Genomic DNA, 27999 nt, shown 5'->3' on the forward strand with positions numbered 1-27999 from the left:
GTGAGGCATGAGGATACTGTGATATTGTTTCACTAAAAGAAGCGGTGTTGCTCATGTGTCGTGAATGATCTCCAGTGTGAATTTGGGATTCGGAGGATAGAATCCCTCTTACGTATCTTTCATCAACATGATGAAACACTAAAAACACTCAGTAACATCACGAGTGAACAGGCTGGAAATGTTTTTTCCTACATAGTGAGGGACAGTCCCCTCAGGTCTGAGTGTGACGTTGCGTTCCACATTGCATACTTTTTATTTTTTACTTTTAGTACACTCTGCAGCTGTCCTTACAAAGTACGCACGGTTGCATACATTCAATTGGGACACGCTGCTTCGTCATAATATTACACGTTTGACCCTCTTGCTCATATGTCCGCTCCGCAGAGGCTTCTGGTTCAGAATAGCCAGAAGAGCATGCTGGATGAATACTGCAAAATGTGAATGGATTAGTAAGTGCAAATACACAGAGTAAGACATCTTGGTGTATTTGGCATACTGCATTAGACATTCAGTATAGGTATTGGAATGCACAGAGAGTCTCTACCAAGGCCTCCACACGGCTCCTCTGCCGCTGTCCTGCAGCGTGGTGGGCCTGAGGGTGGAGCAGACCGGGGAGGAGCTGCTGGCTCTCTGGGCCTGATGGAGCTGCTGCTTCTGCTGCTGGAGGCCCTGCAGAGGAGTCACAGAGTAACCTCGGTTGTAGTCGCTCTTACAGAGGCCCGACCGCAGCTGCTGACTCAGGAAGTTCACGGTCATCTCCAGGATGTCGGCTTTCTCCAGCTTGGAGTTGGGCTCCTGCTTGTGGAACTCCTTCTCCAGGATGATCTTGAGTTGCTTGATGCAGCTGTTGATGCGATCTCTGCGCACTTTATCCACCAAAGGTTTTCTTAACTGTGGAAGAGGAGACAGGTGGGTTGGCTCAGGATTCAAATCAGCAATAACCAATCAGACATTTGTACTGCACAAGCTGATGCAAAGCCCTGACAATCCAGTACTCACTTTGATGTGGTGTTTCTCAGAGATCCTATTGAGGTGAATAGAGGAGCAGTTGGAGGAGCAGAGAGCCATGTCCGTGCAGGTGAATTAAGCAGCTTCTTCAGGCTGACACTGAAAGCTCTGACCTCTCCGGAGGAGCCACTCTTCATTTTATAGCGAGTTATTAGCATAACAAAGCCATGGAGGGCTGGGATTTGTAACAATGGGACACACATCAATAACTCGGAGGTGTAGCAATCACAGGCTGAACAGTAGAGATAAAACCATTCCCAAGATGCATATCAGACTGAGAATGATGTGCTGTCAGTCTCTGCTTATCTCACGCTCCAGTCACACAGGGGAACACAGGCAGCATCTCCTCATGTGCTCCCAGGGAATAATAAAACAGGATTTAATGCATTGGTGGCATCCAGGGAAAAGGTATTGAAAGCATGTTATAATTGATTGGATTGCTAGTGTGAAACTAAGACATTTCTTCAATTTATTCCACTCATTTTGATATTTAGAATTTTTCATTTTGTCGCGTTAATAACTCCGTTGCAATACGTCTAAAAAACCTCATCTTTATACATCTCCTAAATTTCAGTCTACATGAGGCAATTTTACACAAACTAATAATGATGTGAGGACTTGAATGATAAATGCAATATTACTGAATCAAACTACAAATTCTGCACCTGCAGATTCACTGTAACGGCAATGTCGTCTTGTAGGCTGTGATTTGTTGTTTACGGTGTTCGTTTGTATCGTGGGACATCTTTGGTGTCCTGTTGTAGTCTTAAGGTAGAACATTCTGATCACTGTATCGCTCAGACGAACATATCGAAAGTCTGAAAGATGGTTCAAGCTTTTGATCTCCAGATGAAAAACACGTCAAATGAATTCCTGAGATCTTCCTCACAGGACATTGCTTTGGTCCTTGGTGTGCTGACAATAAAACTCCTGCTTGTTCACCCATGGCACACTTCTATTGTTGACCGAGGGTATTAAGCCGTGAGTGGACAGAGAGACTGTGGGAAAACCAAGCTTGGGCTCTACTCACACATCTACTGGTCAATAGCCCTGACCTCCCAGCCACAAAAGGCCTTTTCATCTCTCCTCTCAAACAACAGCCAGCAGCAGCACTGTGTGTGTGTGTGTGTGTGTGTGCTTGTGTGTGTGTGTGTGTGTGTGTGTGTGTGTGTGTGTGTGTGTGTGTGTGTGTGTGTGTGTGTGTGTGTGTGTGTGTGTGCTTGTGTGTGTGGTTGCACATGCACACAGACCAATTGTGCATTTATTTGATATGCAGTGAGAGTTTACGTCATACAATACTGACATTTTTCTCTCTGTGACCAGCTGCCACTTGTTGTCAGATCCCTGGAATTATGATCATGTCACTTGCTTTGTCGACCTAAACCATCATTTTTAAACTATAAAAGCATTACAGCATCTTAAACAAATAAAAAAAATCTCAAAACAACAGAAAGACAGTCTTTTCATACATACACTTGTTGATCAAGATTTGGTTTTATAGATACCTTTTTTGACCAAATTACTTTTGGTTTCAAATATTCTAGCAACAAGTAAGACTTCCTCAGAAACATAAAATGTGTCACACTAGTGGAAATTTTCTTCATTTTTCTTTTTCCAGTAAAAATATAAAATTACATTTCAAAACTCAGCGTTAGCGTGACAGTCTCTAGTCCAGCCACCAGGGGCGCTGTTGATCCCCTCCAACATACACACATCCATGTATTTAGTGTCATTTCTTATAATTATGATTAATTAGTGGTGGTGGCTGGCTGCATGCTGATTAAGATTACAATTAAGCTGTCAATTAGTGTTTGGTTTATGAATCAATGCAAGGGAATCAGAATTGTGCCTATACTACCATACTATTTTGTATGCCAGACAAATATGTAGTATACCAATACATAGTATGTCAAATGCAGTATGCCAAAAGTACTAGGATGACTGCATCTGGTCGCATTTTGCCGTATGCAAGCCAGCATGCTTTTCTGGCTATTTTAACCCACAATCCTCAGTGCAGATATATGTGCAAGAGGGTCAAAGGTGCATGCAACGGTACATGGGTTGTAAGGGCAGCTGCAGTATGTCCTAAACATTTTTTAACAGCATGCGATTTGGAACGCAGCTTACGTTTAGTTTTGACACAGAAGTCATTTTGACATGAAATAGTAGGAAAAAGTGAAAACAATAAAGTTAATGATGGCTGAATTCCATCTTGTTGCCTCAGTGTCAGGGTCCTGTAATTATACACTAGTATCCCGGTTTTGAGACTAATCCTGACGTGAGAAACCATAACAGTATCCAGGTTTCTGATTATCTCGGAAATCGCAGTTTTAGTGTTGATTTCGCAGCACCTCAGCCACTATAGACCAACTAAGAAGGTTCAGGGACCTGGACGAGGTGTTTACATGATGCCACAGTATCTGGTTTCTTTTGGAGTACTCTGGCTAGCGTATCTTTCTGAAACCAGGATAATGATGTTTATATGCACAGCCCATCACTGTCACACTGTCATGGCGTACTAGTACTGCTGAACAATGACTGGAGCTATAATAAGTAATTCAATTACAAATTTATTGTGATTAAACATGTCATGGATGTCCAAAGATACATAAACATTTTCATCAGTTTTCATCAATAATTTGCATGAATAGCTCCAAAATAAGTTATATTAGATTTTTTTAAATGTATACAAACAGAAAGATAAAGTTTATTATGGTATTTTCTTCTCCCCTACACAGACCAATCAAGTACAATTTGTACACGTACAATTCACGTTTTAAACTCAGTTGTTAAATACATTTAAAAGAAACACTCAACCTGTGTTGTTCCAGTTATTTTACCTGGTATTCCTGCATCATACTATTCATCTATTTTTCATCAACTACAATAAATACAATCCTCATTGTTTGTTCATGGTATACATTTGAATACAGTTCTGGAAATGGGCATTAGTGTTCATTTGCGGCCTCAGGGCAATTATATATATTTTGGGTAGGAAGTAGCCCCCGAGGAAGGCCACGACACTGTTGAGTATGGCGAACACGTGCGCGGCCATAGTGAACGGGCCTCTGCTGATGAGGTAGAGAGTGAAGAAGCTCATCCAGGAGATCATGTACACCATGAGGCTAAAGGTCACAGACTTGGCCTCGTTGTAGTTGGCTGGCAGGTCTTTGCCCATGTAGCTGAAGCAGAAGCAGAGGACACTGAGCAGTGCTACGTAGGCGAGCTCAAGGCCTGCAACAAGTGAGAGGGTGTTACTGCACTCAAACACAATGCTGTCCGCATAAAATTCAAGATCCTGAGAGGGCTGGGGAGTGTTGACGGCCACACGGATTACAGAAATGAGCAAGACGGTGGCGGACACTAGGAAAATGGTATACTCTGCTCCGTGGTTTTTGGCCCACTTGTCATAGGCTGGCGGCAGTTTGGATGCAAATTTAAAGATGCAGACGACCTGGAGGGAGCGCACAGTGATGCAGGCCAGGCACACAGTGAAGCTGAAGATGAATAGAAGTTGCTTGAGGATACAGGCCAGAGGAGACGGCTGGCCAAAATGGCACAAAGAGCTCATTGCAGCAGCAGTCAGGGCTGCCAGCATCAGGAGGCAGGTGCGGCCTCCGGCAGACTTGGCCACGGGCGTGTTCAGGTTGAGCAGGAGGATTATTGCGGAGCTGGAGGTCATGAGAAGACAGGTGGCCAGAAAGAAGAGCAGGGCGATGGAGAGGGGGGCGTCCCAGGCGAGCAGCAGGACAGTCCTTTTCAGACACTGCTCGCTGCCGGGGGGAGCCCACTCCTCCGGCAGACACGGCTCGCATGTAGTGGATTCTGAGGAAGAGCGACAGCATAGATGTGTTTTTTGGTGCAGTGTGACAAGAATTTAAATTAAAAATTGGTTAGTTATCAAGAGAAAATGATATGGTCTAGAGCAGAACGTTTTCTTTGGCCTTTGTTAAGCAAAGGGCCCCTTTTCGAAAAGGGAGTTTGCATCCCTATATGGCCTGTCAGGAGGACATAGTATGAGTAGTCAGCTCCACCTGCTGGACAACGTCACGCACAACAGCTGACAAATACTGTTGTGTTGGAGTGATGGTCATTTTGTAGATCAATAGGGTAAAATCATAAAGAAGAAAATTGCATTTTATTAAGTTTTTACAGTCACCAGATGAAATCGTTTCCTGTCTCTCTGTGATCTTTGACTGGTGGGATATCCGTCTGCTCTTTTATGCTCTCAGTCTTGTACTTAAATTACATTTTTGGATATCTTTCTGTTTCGTTTAATTTGCTTTCCCACTGTACAACAACCTTCATCGCGGATGAATTCTGCATAACATTCTTAATCTGTACAAATTAATTTGTCACTTTGTCAGTTAGTCACAGAGCAAATAGCTCATCTAAGAAACAGCTTTACATCGGCCCTCTCTGTTTTTTTTCTTTGTCTGAGTATTTTTCTCGTGCATATTTCTGTGTCTTTATGTTACCACTTATATTGAGGAAAGTAGCAGAGGGGCAGGTCTGGCAGTCGAAGCAGCATGAGTGTTGCCCTGTCAGCAGCTTCTTGTGGCCTCTCGGGCAAGGTGGAGAGCAGATGGACAGCGGTACCTAGACGGAACCAACAGGGTTCAACAAAATATTTAACTTTGATTCACTCTGAGTCGACATTTTAAGTTTGAATGTCTGATTATTATTACTGTTGGATTATTTTCCTTTCAAAATATATTAAGCAGGCAGCTGACAAACACTTTATCCTAATTTTTTTTTAAAGTATGTTTTGCATATTTCTCACTGATAGTAGCACCATTTTTGCAGAGTTTTTAAGATTTACACACAAACACTTTACTCAAAGAAAATGGAATAGGTCGTACTGTTCTCGAGTCTCCCGCGTTGAGCCACTCAATTTGATCAGCGTTAACTGTGAGCGTAATGGGATCTGGGCTGAAGGAGCCCACCTCTCTGATTGACCAGTCAGTTCCCCTCCAAACCCAGTAAATGATGTCATATCCTGTGGGCGGGTCACCATTCATGTCAAAGTACACAGAAGTGTTCTCCAGAGAGAATTGCACCTTCTTAAGCCACCAGAGCAGCTAAGGTGGAGAGGAAGAAGGAAACATCAGTGCCAAACAAACAAAGTGGTTCTGAGAGATTTTATTCTTTGCAAAAAACTAAAATGTACATCTGCTCACCTCCCTCGGATACACCGTCTTCCTTTGGCACTCTCCAGAATCACAACCAAGTGCTCGGTGCAGAGCATGAGCCACAGCATACACTCCCTTATACACATTGAAGGAGGAGGTGATGTCATATGTCTCCAGAGAAAACTTCTTCCTGGCGAGGCTGTACAGGTCTACGCTCTGTAGACAGTCATTGCCTGGGCTCATGGTAACATTAGAGACTTCCTGGGTGTCATTGTGTTGCATTGAAGCCTCAACTACCTTTCTCTCAAACTCCTCAAAACCAGATATGGTTGTATATTTGACGGATACGCCGAGCACAGTGCCGATGGTGTGGATCCCAGGTATCCCTGAAATGAGACTAGACGCTGACCAGTCCTCCGTTCCAATCCACACCTTACCTGTCACGTTCTGCTCAATGACAAACGGGAAGAAGTCCTTGAGTTTCGACTTGCTGGAGAAGACCACAATGGTGTTGACTTTGGTCTTCTGTATGCTTTCCACTATGTGCCTCATGGTCTGGATTGTGTCATCACTGTACAAGGGGATGACTCCTTGGTAGGCGATGCAGATGCCGTGGTGTGGCGCTTGCTCTAACAGGCTTTGCATGCCCTCCAGGCCATAGGCGTTGTCACTGCCAATTAGGGCGACCCAGGTCCAGTTGAAACGTTTCAGAAGATGGATCATAGCTGTCACCTGGTTCTTGTCACTTGGAATTGTGCGGAAAAAGGCTGGATAGAGGTTCTTGTTGCTCAGCATTTCATTCGATGCTTCATAAGAGATCTAAAAGAAAGGAATAGCCTATAATGAATGATTCTGCATTGTGCAGATGCCTTTTCATGTCATGTGGAGTATGCAATAATTCAAGAGGCCACGATTAAAACCTTCCAGGTGATAACTTACTTGCGGTACAAGATAGGCCCCCAGTAAACCAGCGGGAGTGAAAGTTTTGCTGCTGCTGTCTGGCCCAATCACAGCCACTGCCTTTTCCCTGTTGTAGTCTGTGTCTCCCCCTGTCTCAGATGTAGATGGGCTCTGAATCTGCTGCTCCAGCAGGTCCAGTGTGGCCAGGATACTGGCAGCTACCGAGCACGTGTCGTACATCTGGTAGCCCAGCTTCACCCCTGGTAAAAGAGGCTGCGGTCCGGTGCCGTTGTTGATTTGTTCCACAGCAAATCTCATGGCTTGCAAAAGGTGAAATCCGTGTTTGTTGAGAGTACCTCTACAAAGGGTAACATGGTAAAGGGGAAATTAATTAAGACATGTGAAGATAGCAACATTTTGGATGGCTAGCAGTGAGATACTTTTGATCAGTTGTTAAAACAGTTAAACTCACACGTTGCATGGACTCAAAGCAGGAAAAGCAGCACTTGGTTCATCTGTGTAATGGAGAGGAAAGAGTCCAGCGATTAAGAAGTCGCCTTGGAGCTGCATCCCATGTCCCTGAGAGATGTAATCCAGTTTCCCATCAGCCAACTGTAGCATCAGCCAGCCTAAGGAAAGAAGCACAGCACCAGACAGATCCATACTTCACCTCCACCTCACACACACTGCTGCTGTGGAAGCTCTTTGCTGAATGGATCAGGGCCTGTTTATTAAGTGAGCGATAGAGGGAGGCATGATCACATTTGCATCTTTCTGGGGAGTGTTAGTTAAGTCAAGAGTATTTGCATGTCAGATTTGTTTGTGACTACAGAGTTTCCGTTGCATTAAAATGAAACGCATACATGTAATAAGCCACATGTAATTCTATTCATCTTTGACAAGTGACGTACAAATGTAAACCAGAGGAAACACGGACACAGTGCAGAACTATTAATCATCTCAAGTTGATTTTTCTTCTGGAAACTTTAAGTGACATTAGTGACCATCAGTCCTTCACTTGTGGCAATTTAACGGTTGTATTTATGTACTAGTTACAATTTTAGTATTTTGTTACAATGTTGGACAAAAGATAAAAAAGGACTTTTTAATTTCCACAAGACTTTTACCTGGTTAAATACCTTTATCCGCTTATCCTGTTCAAGGTCGCAGGAGGGCTGGAGCCGATCACAGCTGACATTGGGCGAAGGCAGGGTACACCCTGGACAGGTCGCCAAACTATCTCAGGGCTGATATAGACAGACGGCCATTCACGTTCACATCCCAACAATTTAGAGTCTTCATTTAATCTAAGCTGCAGCTCTTTAGACTGTGAACCCGGAGAGAACCCCGGCCCCTCTTGCTGTGAGGCAGCGGTGCTATGCCACCACACCAGTGTGCAGCCGTAACTGATTTTATGGACAAACTAATTTTTTTGCGAGCAAACAACATGAGACGATTGATAACTTTATTAGTAACTTTCATTACTTCTATGTTGGTGATATCACATTTTGAGTTAAACATTTGTTTATAAGAAACAGCTGTTGGCCATGTAAGTAGTTCAAATTAAAGCAGACGAAGCAGTAAATTCAATTGCGACTGTACATTTCATGGACAAGTAGTCTTTTTGACTTGTTATATAGCAGTATAAGCACAGGAATTACATATTTTTCCCTGCTTTCCTCTTATGACAAGTCAAATGTCTGCTGTGAAAAAGGTTTGTAGTTGATGATGGCAAGGCTTACTAACTAAAGCAGAGCCTTCATTAATTTATGTTATTAGTTATATCTGTATTTTAGTTTTTCAGATTTTTTGTTCAAATGTCCGTCATGAGAAAGGTTTGTGCAGGTGCAGCTGAATTTGCATTTTGGTTGACATTTGAGGATCATTTTGTTAAACACACCTGTTGTACTAACACAATTTGCCTGATGATTACCTGTGTGCAGGACCCAAACCCATTGTTTTGACAGGAATATTGTGCATTTTGTCAACCGCAGTATTATGGAGGCAAATGGACATATCACATTCCCATGTCTGTACAAACTAAAATATTTGAGTGAAACTATTTGCACTGTGTAAGCTTTCCAATTTTTAACAAAAAAATGATTTAGTAATAGCTTTTATGAGCTTTTATGATTTTTATTTAAACATCCAAGTCCGGCAGCTGCTTTAATTATATTCTTCAGAAGGTTTTCACAAAACATTGATTTCAGATTAACTATTGTACATATAATAGCTGAAATAGTAACTTCTTAACATGTAATAGGGATTGGTTTAAGAAGAAATATAACAATAATCTAATATTAACATTTTTAAAGTTTCCCTCTGTGTGTGTTGTTATCAGAGTTTCTCCTTGCTTTGTTGACATAGGCGGGCTTTAAGTGTAAGTGCTATGAGTACTATGGTAGGTGGCAGTATATGCGCTTTATAACAGCTGCAACCATTTTATTCACAATGAATGATGCATTTAGGCAATCATTACAATTTTCACATTTTAATCCTCTAGAGTCTAGACTAAACAGATACCACATGAGACATACAAGATTTACACAGACAATACAACAATTGTATGAAACAAATTAAACTACATTCAGCTAAATAAAACCACAACATGAATAATTCACAAATAAATAAATACAAAAAAATATTGTTAGTTATCAAGACATTCTATTGGTCAGATACCTTTCTAGTATTATCTAGTGATGTATAGAGATCACATTTGGATTTCATTTATTTGAGGGACTCAACATAAAGATGAGTTTCATTATAGTATCATGTGAAGATGGGTTGTGTAGGCTCATTATTCATTTTACCACAGTGTTAACAGGTATGACCCCCTGTTCATGTTCATGAATATAAATCAGCACACATGTGTAGATATTGATGAAGACTCCAGAGGCCTTTGAAAAGAGTTCAATGTTCTGTATGGCAACACGAATCTGATGTTCATCCTTGCTTGTCCAAGTTCTCACAGTTCTTTATAATAACCAACATTTCTGCAGCCACAATAAATAGACCGTGAGGCAATGAACCTAACGAGCTATCATGTATGTGAGTTGTTATGTAGCCTTATACGAGGGGTTGGATTGTATCCCTGGGTACAGCATGGCTCTTTATTACATCTATGGGTACAATGGCGGATGCCGGGCTCTGCCTGCGTCACTACTGTGCGACGCACATGTCGAGGTGAAAGTGCGAGCTGCCATTTTTTCGAAGGAATCTTCCTGATTATAGAGGCAAAGACACACTGTGAGTCTCACCATCACCCTTTAGCAGTTTTGTTTATTCTGTTGGCGTATTGAAGACATACTCTGCACGAATATTACAGACGCTCGATTGTTTTTAATCCGGGTTCAAGCGCAGGCTTAGCTCTGGGCTGCACTGGGCTGCAGATGGCTGGTTAGCTCGGCTAGCTAACGTTAGCTGTGTCTGTAAACAAACACTACAGGCAGTGAGGAAACAGCAGCTGATAAACGAGCGCACACATGTCAGGTTTGTTCGGTAGATGTGGTCCATAATTCAGCTAGGGAAAGAGCTAACATAACATTGGAAACATAACTTTGGAAACATAACGTTGTGGGGGAGCGGGCGGCAGGAGCCAGGAGGCAGTTTGACGCCGCAAGTCTGCAGGTTTGCGCCACAACTTCAGTTTTGATGACCCTGCGAGTTTCTCCAAACTAGGTAGGAGCTCAGTCGCTTTAGAGCGGGTCGGGTTCAGTCGGTTCTCGGGGTAAACACACACCGTACACCGACATGTCGTCCTTCTCCGAGTCGGCTCTGGAGAAGAAGCTGACGGAGCTGAGCAGCTCGCAGCAGAGCGTCCAGACTCTGTCTCTGTGGATCATTCACCACCGCAAGCACTCGGGCCTCATCGTCAAAGTGTGGCACAGAGAGCTGAAAAAAGGTGAGAGCTGCTCCTTCTGACTGTTCCTGCAGAGTGCAATGATGTATCTGGTTGATTATGTGCAACATAACGCGGTATTAGAAACGTGAAACTTGAAAGGTTTAGGTTAAGGTGTCAATGTGGAACATAGGATAGCTGTTAAAAAGTGTAATTAACAGTGGTGGAAGAGATATTAATATCCTTGAACGTTACTTTAGTTAAAGTACTAACACCACACTGTGGAAATACTCCACTACAACTAAAAGTCCTGCATTCAAAGTAATTCAGTGAGTACTGGCAGCAATATGTGATCAAAGAATCAAAAGTAAAATGATTGATTCTGCAGTAAAACGGTCAGTGTCAGTGTTTTACTTAATGTTTGGGTTATTACAGCTGCAATAATGTGTTGCATTGTAATGCAGTAAGTTGTTTATGGTTGTGATCATGTTTACTACTTCATATACTGTTTAATCTGCAGCTTCACATTCTATAAAGTCATCATGTTTGTAGCGTTGATGTCCTGTGAGAACCGCAGCTTTGTTTTGATGCATTTTCCAGCTGATCTAAGAGGGTTTTACATTGTTTATTTAGTTAAAAAAGTAGGTTTCAATTCACATTTAAAATACACAAATATGGGGATACATGGTTTTCACAGAGCTGGAACGGTATAAAAAAACAAGTAACTAGTAACTAAAGCTGTCAGACAAATGTAGTGGAGTAAAAAGTCCAACATTTAAAAAGTTAAACTTGATTAAATTCATCATATGCATATATTTGCCTCTGAAATATAGTGTAATATAAGTATAAAGTTGCATAAAATGGAAATACTCACGTTAAGTACAAGTACCTCAAATTTGTACATCAGTACAGTACTCGAGTAAATGTATATTCCACCACTGTTACTGTAAGTAAATGTATTCATTTGTAACGGGTTGATATTGGCAGAGAGGACACCGTTCATCATTTCAAACTTGAATGTGAAGAAACAAGCTGCCGAGTCCTTATGTTCATTCCAATGTTTAACTTTTCCAAGAGGGAGAAAACATCCAAAGTTATTCAGGATATCCAGATGTTACACATAGCCGAAGATATTGATAAATGTAAGGAGTCCAGAATAATGTTTTTTTCTGGCCATTAGTCGAAAGCCCCCAATTTGGGATTTGGGAAAATGAATGTGAAAATGAGAAAAACAATCAAATCCTAACATTTGAGAAGCTGTGGCCTGAACATGTTTGGTAATACTGTACCTACACGGTTATTGTATTTTTAAATAGTACTTGTAAAAGGATATTCTTTAGTCCTAAAACTACTCGAGGAAAAAGGGAAGCATAAATAACAACACATTCAAATGGGTAATGTTGACATGCCTTTGGTTTTTATTGATGATGTATTCTGTTCAAATGGCTGAACACATCTGATGTAGAATACACAGGGCGGGGGAGGTTGTCGTCAGTTAACCAAGAGGTTGGTGGTTCAATCCCCGGCTCCTACTGTCTACATCTTAAAGTGTCCTTGAGCAAGACACTCAACCTCAAGTTGCTCCCGACTCACAGCAGCACACTGCTCATAATGCTTAGGATGGGTTAATGCAGAGGTCAAATTTCATATATGTGTGTGTGTGTGTGTATTATGATTGTGATAAAGTTTAGGTTTTAGAAAACATGTTACTAAATAGGCATTACTTCCTCTCAAAAAACACGTTATTCCACTATGACTACAGTTACAAGACGTACTGGAAAAAGAGTTAAGGACAGTTAAGTTGATATTTATTTGGATTGGTTATCATATAAAGGAAACAAAACACAAATAGACAAACATAGATTAGTAACACAACAAAGAACATCACAATTTGATACTAAATGCTGTATCCCTTATATTTTATAAAGGACATTCAATAGAACAATAGGCTGATATATTTCCGACCCGGTAAACTTTTCCTTTGTTATCATTGAAACAGCAATTCAAAGGAAGCATTATCTGTCCTCAGCTTATTCCAATCCCTAAATTCTGGTCAAGTCTGACTCTTCCAGTGGCGAAGAATAGTTCTAGCTGCAGCGGTGAAGCTTAACCAACTTCTGCTTTAGATATTGCTGGTGGTAACTCTGATTTATCCCCCTGTACACACATTGGGGGAGATTCTGGGAAGGGCTTTCCAAGCCATTTACACGAGTCTCAAATGAACTCTTTCCAGAAAGAAAAAAACAAAGAACATTCCCACAATGAGAGTAAGAAGGTACCTGCCTCTCTGTGTTACATTTCCAACACAAGTTATACTTTATGAAGTCTTACTGGTGCAGAATAGTCTCTGTGAATGATCGTATAATGTGTAGATATGCCTCAGGCATCCCTAATGGACAGTCGTCTTACTAGGTGCTGGGATACTTCCAGAAATCCCTTTTCTCTCCTAGTCCAAAATGTTCACTAATCACCTGAAATGACAACATTTCCCTCTTGCCAGGACTTCCACAAACACGGTTTCTTTCCTATTTGAATACACTGATTATTCCAAATAGTAGGGCTGCCCCCTTCTATTCGATTAGTCGACTAATTGGTACTTTTGGTCTCAGTCAAGATTTATTTAATCAGTTAGTATTTTTTTCATGCTGAATGACTTATTTCTAAGTAACTTATGAGCACATCTCTGGTAAACACAATATTTAATGTGTTGCTTTTGCAGTTTTCAGATCTGTTTAATGTGTTTATTAAATCAACTAATGGATAAGTCGACAAAATCATGAGTTGACTAAGAATTTCTTAAGTCGAGGACAACCCTCCCAAATAGTCTGAGAGCCTTTATATTATGTCCAGGAGAATAGGGGCTGAATGGGACCGGTTATGCTGAAGAGAACTATGTATAATCACCTTAGAGTGCATTGTCCATCACAGATTGATGCTCTAGTGTAAATGTGAACTTTTCTTGTTAAAATGTTTAAAATATCATGATTTTATGTGACCTCCAGCTAAAAGCTCCAGGAAGCTGACGTTCCTGTATCTGGCCAACGATGTCATTCAGAACAGCAAGAAGAAAGGACCCGAGTTCACCAAAGACTTTGAGACTGTCCTTGTCGATGCCTGCTCCCATGTTGCCAGGTAGATGTGACGTGACCGCTGTATGCTTTCAGAGGATCTGTGTATGTAATGCCTGTCTTTGGGAGCAGCCCAACATGTGTGTAGCTAGGGGCGCTAACTGCCAGAGGCTTTTTAAGGAAGTGATTAAGTATATCTAAATGTAGTCCAACTCAACGTTGTTGTTTTCTTCTTTTTGTTTCTTGTTTTCTCAATCCTCTCGTCTTCTTCTTCTTCTTCCCTCTGCTGTCCCGTCTGCCTGCAGGGAAGCAGATGACGGCAGTAAAAAGCACATGGAGAGACTGCTGAACATCTGGAAAGAGAGAGCGCTCTACAGAGGAGACTTCATTCAGCAGCTCAAATTGGCCATAGAAGACTCCAACAGCCCCAGGCCTTCAGGTTAGATGACTCCTGGGCTACATCCACACTAATACGTTTCTCTTGTAAAACAGGGCTTTTGAAATGAAAACGATCGACGTCCACATGGACGTTTCAGCATTGTTTTTTAGAAATGACTTTCCGTCCATACTAACGCACCTGAAACCTGAAAACGAATACCGCGTGAGTATTCTCGTACACTGGGCATGCGGGTGCCGGTGTAAACAGGAAGTAAATTAGTTGCTTAGTTATGGAAAATGCGACTAGTTACGATGAGTATTATAGTAATCTTTAATAATAAAAGGTCAGGCTTGATGCCTACGCTCTTCCTCTATAATCTTCCTCTATATACTCAGACGTCTGTTTGAGTATATAGAAAGAAAAACAAGTTTTATTTTTCAAACTTATTTACAAGGCTGCAGGTCTTGCTCTCTCTCTCTCTCTCACACATCAAATTTACTTCAAAATGAACACAAATCAAAGTTTTACTAGATTATGGGTCAATAAATTTGGTCAACACACGTGTCTCACTCTTTTCGTTGTTGCAAGGCTACATCCACACTATATTAGCATTATATTATATATTGGCATATTAGATCTTTTTTTGTTACATCAGTACATGAATAAAGACACTAATTGTCATTGGAGGGTGATAAAACAAGGGCCAAGATAATGATAGAGATACTTTGTTTTATTAAAAGCAGCTTTATACTGATCCATATCGCACAATATAACAGAAATATTCGTACATATTGTCGGACACTTTGACAGAACTAACTTTTCCCTTTTCGTCAGAAGTGATTTGAATGTTGAATTACATAATTTAAAAATGGCTACATAGTGACTGAACTGAAATTCAATTCAATTAATATATTTATAAAAAAGGTAAACAATTGTATTTAATTATTGGTGTTGTGAATTGGCTACTTTTTGTCTCATGTACAGTATTTGGGTTTATCTACATTATTTAGTGCCGTTGAAAACGTGGGTGTTTTTCTGTTGTTTGGTCTCTAAACTTGACCCTGCAGAAGAGAAGAAGGCTGTGAAACGAAGCTATCAGAAGATCCAAGAAGAAGAAGACGATGAAGATGACGACTACAGAAGCCACGGCTCCCCTCATAACGCAGACATCTCCGCAACTCAACTGGTAGGAGGCCAATATTTCACTTGGATGGCACAAACTACAAAAAAAAGAATCCTCCTTCATAAGGAACATGTTGCTTGTTTTTTAACTCTCTCTCTCTCTTCCTTTTAAATGCGCGTTCAGACAGAGGAGCTGGTGAAAGCCCTTCAGGACTTGGAGAATGCTGCATCAGGCGACGCAGCAGTTCGTCAGAAGATCGCCTCGCTGCCGCAGGAAGTCCAGGACGTTTCCCTGCTGGAGCAAATCGGTGGTAAGACCCGAGAGCTCAGCTTGATAAGAAATGCATTTTTCTTGGGACTATTTTTACTAAGACATTTTCTCAGCATGTATTTCTGCGTCATAGCGGGACTGATGAAGGGTCCTGGGTTTTAAAGTGAGACAGGAGATAATGCGATAACAAAAGTAATGTGATTCAGCTGTGGAAAAATGCACACACACACACGCAATAGAAATATAGTGATGAAAGTAAATTTAAACAATTAACAACTGTTAAACTCAGGAGTTACTAACATAGCTTCCCACATTACAGTAATACTAGTTTTACTGAGAACATTTATAAATACTGCTTATCAAACAACACATGCTGACCAACATAGAAGCTATATAGTACTAAATACAAGAAACCTAAATGTCATATTCTGTGTCCTTAACAAGCCACTTTGTCAACAATCTAGACAAGGAGGCAGCAGACAAGCTGTCGAAGACGGTGGACGAAGCGTGTTTGCTGCTGGCGGAGTACAACGGCCGACTGGCTGCAGAGCTGGAGGACCGGAGGCAGCTGGCTCGCATGCTGACGGAGTACATCAACAGCCAGAGGGAGGCGCTCATGGAGAGAGAAAAGAAACTAGAGGCAAGACACAGCATAGTAACAGTGTAGCAAGAACTGAAACAATGGTCTCTGTCCAAATCTGTTTGTGTTAAAGTTTCTCCTTCACAGATTCATAATGAGAGTTCAGTTAGTTTTCACCCCTCTGTTGAGAAGTAAGCACTCAGGCACTAATCAGACAGCCAACCTGTAATGAAAAGGCAAAGATCTGAATTTAGTCAAACCGTTGCCTTTTTGAAATCTGATACCAAACGGAATGTGCAATGTAAATACTGGTGTATTAAACATTTATTTGCTATTTTCATACTTTTGGCCATAATTCCTTTCTGTAGAATCATTGTACTCACCATTATTGCTGGCATCTGGATACATGGCAACATTAATAACAAAGAAAAGTCAGACAGTTGAGTTAATCTAGCATGTTTACAACTGGTCTGATCATCTGACTGCTTGTGTGCCCATACGTGTTCCCAGATTTCAGAACTGATGGCCAGAACTAGACACATAAGACCCAAGTTGTAATGCATCTTAACTGTCTTCTTAAACCACAGTCTGTGACCAAAATGTGTCTCAAACGGGCCACAAAGCCAAAGTTACAAAACATTTTGAGAGAATATTGTGATGACTGTTATTTGTAAATAACCATTTGTGTCTCCTTGTCCTCTGCAGGAGTATAAGCAGAAACTGGCGAGAGTGACCCAAGTTAGGAAAGAGCTAAAGTCCCACATCCAGAGTCTCCCTGACCTCTCCCTCCTGCCCAACGTGACCGGGGGTCTGGCCCCACTCCCCTCGGCCGGAGATCTCTTCTCCACCGACTGAGAGGGCTTCGCCCAGAAAAACCTCCCTCACGCCCCTCCCCACCCAAACCCAGCCACGTGTTTGATTCACAGAACAATTCCAGCGGTGTCACCGCTCAGAGTGCACATGTGGTCAAACCTCCCTCGGCAATCCTGCAAGACAAGAGTGAGGAAGGGACACGAGAAGCAAGGTTTGGTGAAATCAAAATGCTCTGCAGAGGAGAACAGAGACTCTGTTGGCCTGGATCTTTCCAGCACTTGCTCGATCGACAAGGATTCCACTCCACCAGCTTAGAACGAGTTTGTTTCCTGATTGTTTTTACTTATTTTTTTTTTTTTTTTTTTTTAGGAGGAGGGGCGGGGTAAAGAAGCAATGCTTAGACGGACATAAATGTTGGCTGTAAGGACGTGTCAATCAAAGTGTCTTTCTGCGTGGTATACTGTGGATTCTGTGAGCAAAGGAATGCCATTTGCTCTCACAGTTCTCCGAGGTTGTGACTACACTGTGAAGAGGATGTACCATTCATTAGTTTTATTTTTTTGGTTTTCAGTTGGTGGCTTTTTATTGACCCATAGGCGGTCTCGATGTGTTTGTAAAATTAGAGAAGATATCATCAAATTGGGTTCAGTGCACATTGCTTCATGAACGCATGTGGTCAACAGTTTGTAGTCGGCACACACTCATTTCAGTAACACTTCATAGAGACCGTGATTAAATAGGTTTTGTCCTCATAGTAAAAGACAATAGACATGCATTGGTTTTCGGTCCCCCGTTTGCAAGCGTTTTTCTCGTTTACAGACTTAAACTTTGTGATTCAAAGTTCCCATTTGTGTTCATGCATTCATTTGGACAGATGCTGGAGATAATTCTGTTATACGTGTGTACTAGACAAGGTTTGAGTTTTACAAATAAATCCTGGAAGACTGAGAAAACATTTCAAAATGAGATTGTTTGCTTTCCAATAGACTATCTGGTCTTTAATAGAATCAAACCCTAAAACTCTGAAATACAATATCTACAATAAGTATTAAATATTAAGTTTTAGTATGCAGAGCTGGGCAATGTAGAAATAAAGAAACATCAAGATAAGTAGATCAGATGAAGACCTTTTTATATAACGTGTTTTGGTATAGAAAAACAAACATTGGATGTAAAGTGAAGTGGACTGTTAAAACATTCACAATTCAATTCTCACAATTGGTATTAAAATGATGCATACTCATTTATACATATTGCTGAGCCCTACTCGTGGTGTAGATGCTCAGTGATGAAGTATTTTACTGAAGAGAAGCAGCAACAAATTCACCCCTTCACTCCCTTTCTCATGTTTCTTTTTTTTTTTAAATGAGGACACAAACCATATCCCTGAAATGTATATGTTAAGGATAGGATTTGTGGCTTATTCCACACATCATTTTTGGTACAGTTTCATATGTTTTACTTAACAGTTCTCTGTCAAGGCCTGAACATCATGTATTATTTGTTTAGCTCATATTTGATTTTCAATTGTCTGTATACCGAAAAAAAATATTTCAAGAAGTTTTATAAAACTTAATAAAAATGGTTTACTTTCTCTTTTTGTTCAAGCTTTCAGAAGCCAATATCTGCTGATGCAACAAGCTCAGGCGAGAAATCACGCAGCAGATTCTTTACAGGGAACTCTCAGATTGAATGGCGTCTTCTGACAGTCTGGAACCACGACATGTTTCAAACGGCGTAGAAAAATGTGATTCACAGCAGCTTCAGCAGTGTGAAACCAAGGTGTGGATGTATTCATTAAAGTCAAAGGTGCGGTGACAAAACATATTTGGTACTGGTGTGTTAAAACGACCCCTAATGTCAGAACCTTCAGTGACTTTAGAACATGAAGCAGGAGCCAATCAGTGTGACTGATGAAACCCATCCAAGTGACAGAGCAATTCTGAAAGATACTACAGTACATTTCCAGTAAGGAATAGAAAAAAATGATAACAGAGAAGACTAGAAAGTTGAAGGAGGCACTGCTCTCTTCAACAAACAAAAGCTCTACTCAAAGCTTTGGCAGCAGTGGCTTTATTGTTACATTGAAATGTGATCAAATCAAAAGGAAAACTCCATTATTAATCATTAAAGAAAAGTACATTTGTTTCTCAGTATTTTATTTAACTGCAGCTAATAATGATATTGTAACCTTCTACGGACACTCAATAATAGGTGGATATGGATAATTGTGTTTCATAATGACATTACTCAAGAAAACACTTATTCTATGTAGTATAATAGTACGGTATGTACTATTAAGTGGATTCAAATATATATAGTCTCAGCCCTGTAATCTCACCTACTGTAGTCCAATTAATCAACAAAATAAAGAAAAAGCAGTTACTGTTGTTAGACTTTGGCACCTGCTCATTCCTTCACAACAACATTGATGGAGCTATTGATGTTTTTCAGTTTGTCACTATCAAAGTTCACCAGCAGCACGCTGGAGCCGGCACTGGTGGGACTGAACTCAACGCTGGCCTTGGCTTCCTGTGAGGTGCCCACAGTTCCAATCCTGCAATAATTATACACAATGAGCATCACCAGCCAAAACAACACTATACGAATCACAAGAGAGCTTATTATACTTGGCTGTAAGAAACATTTCATTACTGAAATCGGAATAATTACGTGTGAGTTATCGGGGAAAGTTCACTGTTATTTTAGGTGCATTTGAGTTTTTTGTACAAACTTAGCACAAATACCAACTGTAAAAAACTGTGATGGGAGCAATTAAACACGTAAAGAAGAAAAGAAAGCATAGAAATGCTAAAAGAAATAATTGACATATAAATCCACTCATAACAGTTGGGATGGAGTTGACATACCTCGCTGTTATGGGTTTGCCGTCGGTGAGGCCGACGCCCTCTACAGTGAAGCTGCAGTCCTGCAGCGGCTCTGGTAAAGGGTTGAACATGGTCAGCTCTGCCGTCACTAACTGGTTCACCGTGGCTTCTCCCACCAGCTGCAGTGAGGTGCAGATGAACAGGTTTCATGATGTGAGAGGTTGTATGGTGATTAAAATGATGTCATAATAAATCTGCGACTGAGTTGCAATAAATGATGACAGGAAATACAAAGTCTAGTTAAATCTAAACTCTTTTGTGATCCCTGAGCAAGGCTGAGTCAATACCCTCCTGACACATGTCAAAATGTAAGTTTGGGTGTTTCAGTTATTTTGCAATGTAATGATATACTGTACAATGGTTTATGTCAAAGCTGAATAGAAATGACTTCACACAAAGGACAGGATTTCAGTTTTTAAGTCTCATGGTTGCAAAATGCAAAAGACAAAAAGTACAATAAGAGATATCTATAGATCTATGGCTTTATTCCATGTGAGAGATTTGTGGCTTTAGGAATTAGAAAGTCCATCTTTGCAACAGAAGGTTAGAGTGACACCACTGATAGGCCCACGAAACCATTAGTGAAACAACAAAATAGTGTTTGGGCCTCTGGCCTGTCAGCGTTACCAGACCTAATAGCATACTTACCACCTCCACATACGCTCTCTATTCTAACTGGTTACATTACTTTTACAAACTGCAGTTGCAGAGTGATTCAGAAATGACTGAGAAACAGAAGGATGTACCGGCTGTACAAAAGCAGATAAACAGAAAGAGAAGTAATAATATAAAACGAAAAAAAATGTATTTAATATTGAAAAGATAAAAAGTTATTAATGTAGTTGGAGATGTCTGCTGTGCTTTGAGCTCACGTGCAATGAAATCTTACTACTAATGTTGCGTTTTGGCCAGGATGTAAAATGATTTATTCCCAATAGGTTTTTAGAAAATGTAAGACGAGAGAGTGTTTTTATTGCTCTTTTCTTTCACCTATCCATTGCACATACCTTGACCTCTAACTTTGGCTCGTCTAGCACAATGGTCTTCTCGGCCTTATGGTAATGTATCATCTGCTTGTCGATGGTGATAGCTGACAGCTGGATCAGCCTGTCAGGGCTGATCACTGATCCATAACGTTCATACTCCAGTTTTAGGGACAGACGTTTTTCTTTAAAAAAACAAATCATATACATCATGCACATATCAATTAGGTGATCAAACCATTTTAAGGCAATTTCAGCATGAGAAAGGGATTGTGACAGATGGTGGTGTTAAGTGTTTGCACTAAGATCGAAGCTAACCTTCTCCAGCGGGAACCTCCACTTTGTCTGACGTGTATCCGCAGCGCTCTCCTTGTCTTCCGTTGTAGCCACCAGCTTCAGCGAAGAACAGGAAGTTGAAGATCTTTGCTTCCAGGCAGTTGTTAGTGAGGACAGTGTACACCTCAAAGTCCGATCCCACGATCATGTTTTTAGCCAGTTTGATCTGAAAAAAGAATTATAACATGGCTTGTTTGATTTAAATCATGGACTATCACTATACAATGATACAAATGGATTTATTTTTCAAAAAATCAGCAGGATGATTCTGTGATGTTTGAAACAGAACATGCTGATAAAAGTGTTTGTGGTCAAATGAATTTCAAAGTTAATGCAGTGAAGACATAGCAGTTAAGGATTAATTAGATTTCTATCTAACCACCCATCCATTCGTCTATCTAACTAAAGGGGACACTTAATGAAATCTGTTTTCATATTGGGCTACATGCCAGTTAAAATAATAACCACATGTGTACCGTATGCCTGTCATACCAATTTTGTTTATTTTCCACTTTTTTTTTTTTTTTTGCCAGTTTGCATATATTGGCATTCCTTTTGATGCAGTTCCCTTTGACATAATAACTAATGTTTCTGTTCTTTTGACTAATGAACCTGCAATTGTGGCACAGAGGATGTGGCCTATTTGGAGCTATTTGGAGCTCCTGTGCTGCTTTGAAAACTCTCATATCATTGTGCCCATTGTCAGATGTCTTTGCAGAAACGTTTTAGTTAAGTTACTTCAGAGTTTGAGTTATTTTCCTCTACAGTATTTGTTTTACCACTTGCATTTGTAATAACAGTAAAAAAAAGAACAACACCTTGAGATGCATCCCCGGCTCTTCTCCTCGCTGCTTTAGCTTGTTGTGGTGTTGTGCCTTCTTATACACCTTTCTCTCCTTCTTTGAGCCTGAAAAGCGTCACATTCACGGAAAAACGCAACAGTCTTGTTCAAGGTCCTGTGTCAAATACAGGTGGCTGTGTCTATATTCATACAGTGTGAGATTTATGTCTCTGATTACAGTGGAAGGAGAATAACATAACGCCTGCACACTGACTCCAAAGCACACATTTGGATAAATGGAAACATTTTTATTAAAACATTGAAGATGCAACTGGGATCCTTTGAATATATTTAAACAGGTGTGTGGTTTGGAGTCTTTGAAGTCTGCAGTACCTTCCGGATACTTGTACTGGTGTGTGATGTCGCGTCTCTCATCTGAGCCCACAGCCTTGGTGCTGATGGAGCGTCCAACAGATTTAGTTGATCCACTGAACTGGACCATCTCTCCATTTGACAGTTGCACCAAGTCCACCACATCGGCATTAACCTAACCCCACACACGACGTGAGATGACATGAACCAACATGAATTATAAAGACATTCAGTCATTTAAACGGGGTTGCAATTTTTGACAAGCAATTGACACAACCTGTAACAGCAGAAAAAAAGACGTTTGTATACACAAATACTTAAACAGTATCTCTAAAATGATGTGTCGAAACACAAAATGAATCAGTTTGGCGGGTTAGCTTGGCTCAGGTCTTGTTGTTAAATAAAACCTCAAACTAGGACTCTCATTAAAACCATTGCAGTTAATAAAGTCCAAGCGATTCTCTTTGTTACACTAAAAGGTTTGAGCAAAAACTCACCTCAGCAAAAATAAAGGGGGCATCATACTTCTTGGTGAGTTCTCCTTCCCTGATGGCCTTCAGAGAGGACGGTCCACAACAGAAAACCCCTGACAGCATCACACATCCAGAGACACACAGGGTTCACTTCAGCAGCCAATTCAGGTCTTACAAGTCATTCAAGTGGAACAATAGCACAAAATAAGCCACTCATGCTAAAGATGTGTTGTGATGATTTATGACTTCCAGAGAGAATGAGCAGGTCAAGTATGCTAAAAAAAAACAACCTAACTGTTGTCTTGAAGTCAGTGTCTTAATACGAGAACAAGGAGTAGCTAAAATTGTGTTAACGCTTTATGGCAAAAGAGATTTACCTTGATACGGGCGGAATGTAACGGGTCTCTAAAAAGTGGCAAATCATCTGTGTAAGGTAAAATAGTAAAACAACAACAACAAAAACGTTACATTTGGTGATGGGTGATACATCACTTCTTTTTACCATGTCAAGGAGAATTGTCGAACACAAGCTGTCACAAGTTTGGCCAAAACCAAACACCTGTGAGCTCTAGCTGAAGCTGAAACTAACTTCTATGGTTAAATACTGTGACTTCATGCAGCCGATTATGACCCATCTTTGTACCACCTCGACGCAGGTAGAGTCAATACTCATGAGGTGATTAGATTATTTTGTCTTTGTTCTGTAACTGGTCTGCCAAGGCAGCATGGGAACTGTCAATTCACAGCTTTACATGCAGGACTTGCCCGTGGAAAACCAAACTCATTGAATGAATGGTTTTGGGGGAACAGCACAAACAACTAGACATTAAAATCAAAGTTTACCTTCACTTGTCTCCTGTGGGGTTGGGTCACTGGTTTGCCACCCATCAAACTCTGATTCCAAATCAGGACGGGTCATCCAGCTGTCCACCCAAACATGGAAGTTCCTGGTAAAAATGAGTAAACAATAGCTAAATAACAATGGAATGCTTCGATCAATACAATAATGTAAAATAAGATGTTTTTTAGACAGTTGTGTTCATGAATGGGTGTATGTGCAACAACCTGGTGGTAATCACTACCACACACTCACCATATTGAATCACCATTAGACATTCTGTTACCGTCTTCGTCGTACAGGTTTTCTATCACCAGGTTGGCATCAGTATCGTGAGCCGACCCAAAGTTAGTAACCACCCGACATGGGATGCCCAGGGCACGGGACACTGGAGGAGGGAGGAAAGCCACACTTCATCACAGCCGCTAACTCAAGCAAATACATACTAGAGATAGCAACTGTCATCAAAGACTATAAAACAATGAAATCATCACATGCTTCAAAGCCATGGCTTTAGTTCCTAAATTTAGGGTTTTGATAAAAAGGTTGGATTGTGTGGCAGTGGATGGGAGTGGAGGATGCAACTGAGATGAAACAGATAGTGTGCTCTAAGAGACAATACAGTGGAAGTCAGTTCCCTTTTAAGAAATTGTGTATATACACACACACACACACACACACACACACACACACACACTCTGAAATCACACCGTTCTCCCATACACTGACTATAGGATGTTAGCCTGCATCTCACTGTTCGTGTCGTCCTCTTGTTGTTATGTTTATGTATTGTCTCTTGTCTTGCAATAAAAGAAAAAGAAAAAAAAGAAATTGTGTATTTTCTGACTTAAGGTGAGTGATGTCATGCAGTGGGTTGATTTAAATCGGTCAAATTATTTTAAATGCATGCAGTAATGTATTTTTCTTTTAAATGGCATTAGGTCAATGTGACAAGTGTATGTAAAACACAACAACTACACATGAAAAAAAAAACTTAATTTCACAACAAATTGAAGACAGTCTGAATCAACAGACAGTCATGCACTCATACTGTTACATACTGTGCTCCAACCTGTGCATGCAAGACCAGCAAAGACCCAACATTGGCCATAGTGGACAGGGCCACTTTCTGCCCACTGGTGCAGAATGTCACCGCTGCCGATCCACGTTCCTGGATGAACCCCATCAGTAACCTCTCCCCAATTTCCCACAAGCACACCGTTGTCATTATTACTGTTGATCTGTGGACACAGACAGAGGAAAGACAACAGAGAGAGATGATAAACAGAGAGCAGAAGTGAATGAGGGAATGGGAATATGAAAGTATAATCATGAAACTTTTCACGATCATTTACATTTTGACAATTTCCATTGTTGAGTGGTATCTCAATTTTAAAACAATATGTACAATGTTTGCTTAACGTTTTTTTCATTTGCTTTTCTAAACTTCAAGTGTCTGCAGATCCTTCATGGATAAAGTCTCCTAAATGATTCGTACAATTTTGACAGCAACACTGGCTTATTTGGGACAAATATAATATGTAAAAACACATTTCCTTAAGCCTTAAGATCTCTTAAGGACTCCTTATTTTCATATCAGATTTTCTTCAGACATCCATCAGCATTACAATTATGTAGCCATGCCAGTTAATGAATGCATGAAAAAAATAAAATGAAAAATAAAAACATAGCAGATAGCAGTATTAGACACATAGCCAACCAGTTAATCTGACCAAACTTGTAAATACCAGAGTTTTTACTAGATGAGTGCAAAAAACATCTTCTGATGACGCTGGACACATTGTCAGTGCTGTGCCTGGGATCATTGTATACTGTAGTGACAACTGCTGGACCAGTATAAATAGACCTGAATTTCTCATTTAGCTATTTTGACTTGCAGCAGGAAAAACATGCAGACAGACTTGTAATTTATCGACACTCTTCTTTGCCACCTGCTTGGGATCAGAGCTGCACATGATGATAAAAACCCCTTTCTTCGCTGCATATATCTCTCACAAACGTTGCCTGGGGATATGATAAACTTTTAAAAGAAGGAGAATGGTTTCCCCTGGGCCCCCCTGCAGAACACTATGAGAATATAAAGTAGCAGACAGAGGGTCTTTTCTGGTGCACCATGGTAATCTCTGCCTGCACAGCTAAAATAAAGGCTATTCACAAGCTGGTTAAATAACATCCACAGGGTCTTACTGGAGCTTGGACACAGACCTACCATAGCACTCAGCACCCTGGTCACGTAAATGGGATTTCTCCTGGCAAAGCAGTCCTTGTCGGCGTCCGAGATACATTTTGGATTCTCATCCATGAGCTTCAGACAGATATCCAGTATTCCTGGTTCAAACTAAAGACAGACAAACAGATGCGACGGAAGGAGATTAGTGGAGCAGCATTTGTAAGCATGTTCATTTGGTTAATGACAGTATTATTAAACTTTATGGAAGAAGTCTTATGATTGATTAACGTAAGTGTATTCTAAAGTAGTGCCAAGTCTATTGCTCTTTTCTGTCACAGTGAAGAATAATTTAGAGACAATACACAGTTTGTTGATCTTTACAGAACAAATAACATTTGACATGTTGTGTACCTGTCCAAAGTTCCAGGGTTTCGCCTTGATGCGTTGAGGTGTTCCTCTGTAGATCTGTCCAGATTGTGCTAAAACATACTCCTGCCTCTTCCTCTCACTGCGCATGTAAACAGCATCACCTGTGAGCCAGTACAGACAGAGCACAAGCACATTTAGACCGGCATGATCATATTCAATATACAGTGAAATTTAAAATCTGACATTTCAATGCGTTACAGCTGCAGGTGGACTGAAACCTATCTTCATTTTTTTAACAAACATTTCGTTTTGCAAATTATGTAAACACAATGATCATTGATAAGAAAGGAAAGAAATAACATAAATCATCGTATATAATTTGGAGAATAAACATTATGTACTCACTGGAGCACCAAGCATTAAAAAGCAGGGTGAACTGTCCTAAACTGGTCTTCTGCCCGCTCTGGTCCAGAGTCAGAGAATAGACCCCTATGGGGGCGTTGGGTGAGGAATTGATAGATACATCAACTGTGTTTCCGGAGGGATCACTAGAGGCAGATGCGCTCCACTCAGTGTCCACAGTGGAGTCACGCAGACCAAAAGAAACCTTAGTGTCTGATTCTATTCTGGGTACCGGACCTGGAGAGACAGAGATGGACATAACAATTTAATATAAATCCAGATGAGAGAAACACAAATCCTCAAACATACTTGCATTCCTGCCTATACACGCTCCCACCAAATGTATCTTTCTCACTCACATGCTGTGAATAAACATGTCATCACTGGGAAACAAGAAGCTTACCAGTTTCAACGATGAATGTGAAGCTTGTTTCACCCGGTTTGAACCCTTTGCTGCCAGGTTTCAGATGTAAAATGATCTGAAAGGGCTGTCCCCGTCTTACAATCAAACGCTCCTCTCCACACAGGTCTGTATGATGGCTACTGCTGTTGCTCTTGATGTCAAGATCACAGTGCTCAATATCCAAAGCTGTGTGTAGAGATGCACACATCACTTATCACATCAATTAACAAGTTAACAGAACAGACCAAAAATGTGAAAATTTGACTTCATAACTTCATAACTTTATCTAAATTTGATCTCCTTATAGGAATGTTTCTCTAGATGACAAATCACAAGAAATCAGCAAGACATTCGCTCGTGTTACTCTACTCCAGATCTGACATATTTCATTTCATCCACCATTCCTGCTGATCACATTTCATATTTGACTTTCAATCTGACACTTTAAAATAGTTTGACTCTGTGAAGTAACACAGAGAGAAAATGCATATTCAGCTGTAGATAATACTCTCCAATAATAACATTTGAGCCACTGACCTACAATATGAGACAAATAAAGGTTTTCTTCGTCCTTACCGTGACTCATGTCTGCACTCATGTCTCCACTTCTGTGTGGGAAGTGACCCTTTAGCTGCAGCCTGTGCTTATTGCTTCACGGTCCTGCAGTGTTACGGCCCCCCCTGTATTTATAGTACGTGAAACATGATCTTGACGCCCCCATCTGTCCATTTGTTGCATCAGTAATTCTGTTTTTAGACTTAAAACACTTTCTCTTAATCCCTCTTTATTCATACATTTGACACTGACCTTTAGATTTCTGCTGCTTCACAATTCAGGTTATCTTTTTTTAGT

The 27999-nt window shown here is 40.6% G+C and overlaps 4 protein-coding genes across 4 annotated transcripts; 1 reads left to right on the top strand and 3 right to left on the bottom strand.

The window, feature by feature from the left end:
- Positions 1-540: 540 nt before the first annotated feature.
- On the bottom strand, positions 541-1068 carry LOC306708712 (transcription factor HES-5-like; the record flags this gene model as incomplete). The annotated part of the gene is made up of 2 exons (XM_079176631.1): positions 541-891; positions 1000-1068. The coding sequence occupies 2 exons, from the start codon at positions 1066-1068 to the stop codon at positions 541-543; spliced, it is 420 nt and encodes a 139-aa protein (XP_079032757.1).
- Positions 1069-3907: 2839 nt separating this feature from the next.
- tas1r1 (taste receptor, type 1, member 1) lies at positions 3908-7703 on the bottom strand (the record flags this gene model as incomplete). Its single annotated transcript, XM_079176653.1, has 6 exons — positions 3908-4833; positions 5487-5607; positions 5871-6089; positions 6189-6959; positions 7080-7398; positions 7513-7703. The coding sequence occupies 6 exons, from the start codon at positions 7701-7703 to the stop codon at positions 3908-3910; spliced, it is 2547 nt and encodes an 848-aa protein (XP_079032779.1).
- A 2572-nt stretch (positions 7704-10275) lies between these two features.
- On the top strand, positions 10276-18699 carry rprd1b (regulation of nuclear pre-mRNA domain containing 1B). Its single transcript, XM_079170181.1, has 7 exons — positions 10276-10941; positions 13881-14010; positions 14252-14385; positions 15393-15511; positions 15632-15758; positions 16183-16358; positions 17004-18699. The coding sequence occupies exons 1-7, from the start codon at positions 10791-10793 to the stop codon at positions 17151-17153; spliced, it is 987 nt and encodes a 328-aa protein (XP_079026307.1). The 5' UTR covers positions 10276-10790; the 3' UTR covers positions 17154-18699.
- A 394-nt stretch (positions 18700-19093) lies between these two features.
- Positions 19094-27794, bottom strand: LOC306704082 (protein-glutamine gamma-glutamyltransferase 2-like). The gene is made up of 15 exons (XM_079170293.1): positions 27724-27794; positions 27148-27333; positions 26748-26981; positions 26385-26503; positions 26013-26141; positions 24855-25023; positions 24038-24170; positions 23788-23891; positions 22969-23057; positions 22493-22646; positions 22137-22225; positions 21301-21484; positions 21007-21167; positions 19982-20118; positions 19094-19668 (listed from the first exon to the last, which is right to left on the bottom strand). The coding sequence occupies exons 1-15, from the start codon at positions 27743-27745 to the stop codon at positions 19521-19523; spliced, it is 2058 nt and encodes a 685-aa protein (XP_079026419.1). The 5' UTR covers positions 27746-27794; the 3' UTR covers positions 19094-19520.
- Between the last annotated feature and the right edge of the window lie 205 nt (positions 27795-27999).

The sequence above is a fragment of the Pholis gunnellus genome, assembly GCF_910591455.1.
Source record: "Pholis gunnellus genome assembly, chromosome: 2".
In the NCBI taxonomy this organism is placed as follows: domain Eukaryota; kingdom Metazoa; phylum Chordata; class Actinopteri; order Perciformes; family Pholidae; genus Pholis; species Pholis gunnellus.

What these genes read in the sequence shown, in the direction of transcription:
- rprd1b (XM_079170181.1), top strand. Translation starts at nt 10,791, where the DNA reads ATGTCGTCCTTCTCCGAGTCGGCTCTGGAGAAGAAGCTGACGGAGCTG. An exon ending in CCTGCTGGAGCAAATCGGTG is followed by an intron (nt 15,759 to 16,182) that starts GTAAGACCCGAG and finishes TCAACAATCTAG; the next exon opens with ACAAGGAGGCAGCAGACAAG. An exon ending in AGAGAGAAAAGAAACTAGAG is followed by an intron (nt 16,359 to 17,003) that starts GCAAGACACAGC and finishes TGTCCTCTGCAG; the next exon opens with GAGTATAAGCAGAAACTGGC.
- LOC306704082 (XM_079170293.1), bottom strand. Translation starts at nt 27,745, where the DNA reads ATGAGTGCAGACATGAGTCACG. An exon ending in AACCCTGGAACTTTGGACAG is followed by an intron (nt 26,142 to 26,384) that starts GTACACAACATG and finishes GTCTGTCTTTAG; the next exon opens with TTTGAACCAGGAATACTGGA. An exon ending in AGCCGGGGATGCATCTCAAG is followed by an intron (nt 21,485 to 22,136) that starts GTGTTGTTCTTT and finishes TTCTTTTTTCAG; the next exon opens with ATCAAACTGGCTAAAAACAT.